General features: G+C 26.6%; 1 protein-coding gene across 1 annotated transcript; it reads right to left on the bottom strand.

Moving 5' to 3' along the window:
- Positions 1–6: 6 nt before the first annotated feature.
- On the bottom strand, positions 7–3,051 carry LOC112453514 (the record flags this gene model as incomplete). Its single annotated transcript, XM_025014301.1, has 3 exons — positions 2,787–3,051; positions 781–873; positions 7–254 (listed from the first exon to the last, which is right to left on the bottom strand). Coding segments are annotated over exons 1-3 (582 nt in total), but the record flags the coding sequence as incomplete, so codon positions are not given.
- Between the last annotated feature and the right edge of the window lie 24 nt (positions 3,052–3,075).

The following is a 3,075-nucleotide window of genomic DNA, read 5'->3' on the forward strand; positions in this document are numbered from 1 at the left end:
TGCAGCTTTTTGTTTTGCAGCTTTTTGTTCTGCAGCTTTTCGTTTTTTGGGTTTTGGGTTTTGTTTGTTATGGAGCCATGTCTTAATTTGTGGCGATGTACGTTTACTTAAACATTTATATCTTTTTCTTATTTCTTGTATATCTTTCAGCGATGGTAATGTTCTTTCTTCCATATATTTGGCAAATCCCTCAAGTGCTGCTTCTTGCTCTTCCTCAGACCAGCGGATTCTCTTTGTTTTTCCGTAAGGAGATGCTACAAAGAAAGCAATGTGTTATTAATATGGAGGTTTAAAGTATCCCAATCAGAAATAATTAGTCAAGTCGACATCAATTCGACGTCGATACGTCGATAAATAGTCAAATATTGGTTGTTAAATTTCTTTGTTTCTCATCATAATTGTTTTTATACAATTATATATAATGTTAATCAAACAATTACAAATATTTCTATAAAATTTTAATTTTTTAATTTTTTTTTTGACTAACTCTATATTAAATTAATACAAAGTAAAAAAGAATAAAATATTCTATGTATACATACATATAGTATGTATTCAATATAGAATTGACCAAAGGACATAAAAATCTTACAGAAATATTAATTATGCTCGATTAGTAAAAAAAAATAATGAAATTAAAAGTGACAAAAATATCAATCAATATTCGACATCAACCATTTATCAACGCATCAACATTGAGTTAATGTCGATTTGACTAATTATTTCTGGCTGGCATACATAAGTTTTCACATATCTAATAAATTGAAGTAAAATATTTACTGGATCGTTTCCGTTTTTTATTGGAATCTGTATGTTCAACCGTATGATGTAATGTATCTTGTGTCTCATCTAATGTATATTGTATATTTATACCTGAAATAAATAATTTATATTAATATTTAAAAAAAGTAAGTGTAAATATATACAGAATAGTCTCGACATGTTGACATTAGGATTTTTGTCTCCAAGTGATCTCAGAAATCTGCCATTAACGGGTGATACGGTAAGTCTAGTACACCCTGTATATAACAAATATAAACTGTACACATACAGAATATAAAATATAAGAGGAAAAAAGAATATAAAATTAAAATATAAAATTAAAAAATATTTCAATAATATTACTCAATAATATTAAATATTAAAATATTATATACATATATATATATATATATATAGCACTATAATATAGCTCTGGCATTGTATGTTTGGATTTTTATCTCTATTAAAGCTTAAGAACCTTTTATTTCAATAAAAGTTGCAAAAATTGCACGTACTATATTAAAATTACAATATTAAAATACAGAGCATTTAATAATTCAAGACATAATTTTTGTTTGCAAAAAATGGTATACAAATTCCTTGTTTAGTTTGATCCATCTTATATGCACACGAGCTTTATGCTATAAATTTTCAAACATTGTAGTATATGCAGTTTTCGCAGCTTTTATTAAAATAAAAGGTTCCTAAGCTTTAATAGATATAAATCCAAACATACAATGTCAGAGCTATATTATAGTTTTAAAATACAAAACATCAAGTAAACATATCAAGTAAAAAAAAATTAAAATTTGCGCATTTAGAAGTGATACAATACACTGTGATAAATACAATTTTTCACAATAGTAAAAATATTTACATGTTAAAAACTATAGGTGATCGAGTTGTATTTAAATATTTTAAATGCAAATAACTATACATATATGTATATATACACTCACCCTGTCTATGTTATATTACTGTCGTTCAAAAGTTTGGAAGCAGTTGGAAATTTATAAAGAAAAACATTTTTAAAAACCATTATAAAGTTTTAATTATAATAAAGTTACAATAAATTTAAATCAGATTAAAAGTTTAATTTATGGTAAATTGTAATTTTATAATAATTAAAACTACAATAATTTTTTTAATTGTATCTCCTTATACATTTTTAATTTTTAGCTTTTAAACTTTCGTACATTAGTAACTTTTTCAATATTTAGCTTATGATATCCCAATTGTTTGTCGGAGGAAAAAGTGGTACAAAACTTTTCAATTTGATTTTGTCTCAAGAATATGCTATTGCCATAGTGTTTTAATTTTTTTAAATATTTATGTACGTATCTCCTTGGAACTTTAATGCATGTACAAATATTTAAAAAAAATTCGAGTACTATTGCAATAGCATATTCTTAAGACGAAGGCTACAACCAACGTGACGCTACAAATGCTTTGGAGCGTTCTTCTTCTCTTTCTTTCTTCATTGAAAGAAAAGAGAAAAGGAATGCTTCGAAGCATTTGTAGCGTCACGACCGTAGCCAAAATCAAATCAAAAAGTCCTGTACCACTTTTTCCTGTGGACAAACAATTATCATAAGTTGAATAAAAGATATCGTAAGCTGAATATTGAAAAAATTATCAAGTTTTCCTTGAATATCTCAAAAAGTATTAGGCAAATAGAAAAATGTTTCAAACAAAAGTTGTTCAAATTAATTAATAGAAAAAGATGGTATAATAAAAATTTAGTTTTTATTTAAAAAATCAAGTTGGATCTTATTAGGTCCAAAGTGAACGTCAAACCCAAAAATTAGTTAGCTTATCTGATGGCCCATTCCAAATCCTACAACTTTTATCTAAAATATTTTTCAATAAAATCATCAAAGATATTACAGTGCGAAAGTTAAAATAAAACACTCTGTGTACATATATGCAATACATAATTTCAGAATCATTCAGTATGTATATACACAAGTAACTATTCAAATAACTATGTATTTATATATACATAAAAATATAGATATTATTACCTAAACATGCATTTTCCTTTTCTTCATCTCTATCACTGTCTTTTGTTTGGTCGTCATATAATTCGTCGTCTATATTACTTTCCGTTGAAGATTCGCTACCTGCATGTTGGTCATTTCCTTGAACAGCTTCCAGGTATTGGGAAATTTGCAATATATCTCTGGTTGCTAACGGCTGTCGATAATGATCCTTGTGAATCTTTTCGGAATGCCCCATAAATGTGGCAAGATCCGATACTTCCATATCATTAAGATTTAGTTGTATACAGTATGTTGCAACATGCTTTCGCAA

The sequence above is a fragment of the Temnothorax curvispinosus genome, unplaced genomic scaffold, assembly GCF_003070985.1.
Source record: "Temnothorax curvispinosus isolate PA1 unplaced genomic scaffold, ASM307098v1 QBEX01004445.1, whole genome shotgun sequence".
Classification (NCBI taxonomy): Eukaryota; Metazoa; Arthropoda; class Insecta; order Hymenoptera; family Formicidae; genus Temnothorax; species Temnothorax curvispinosus.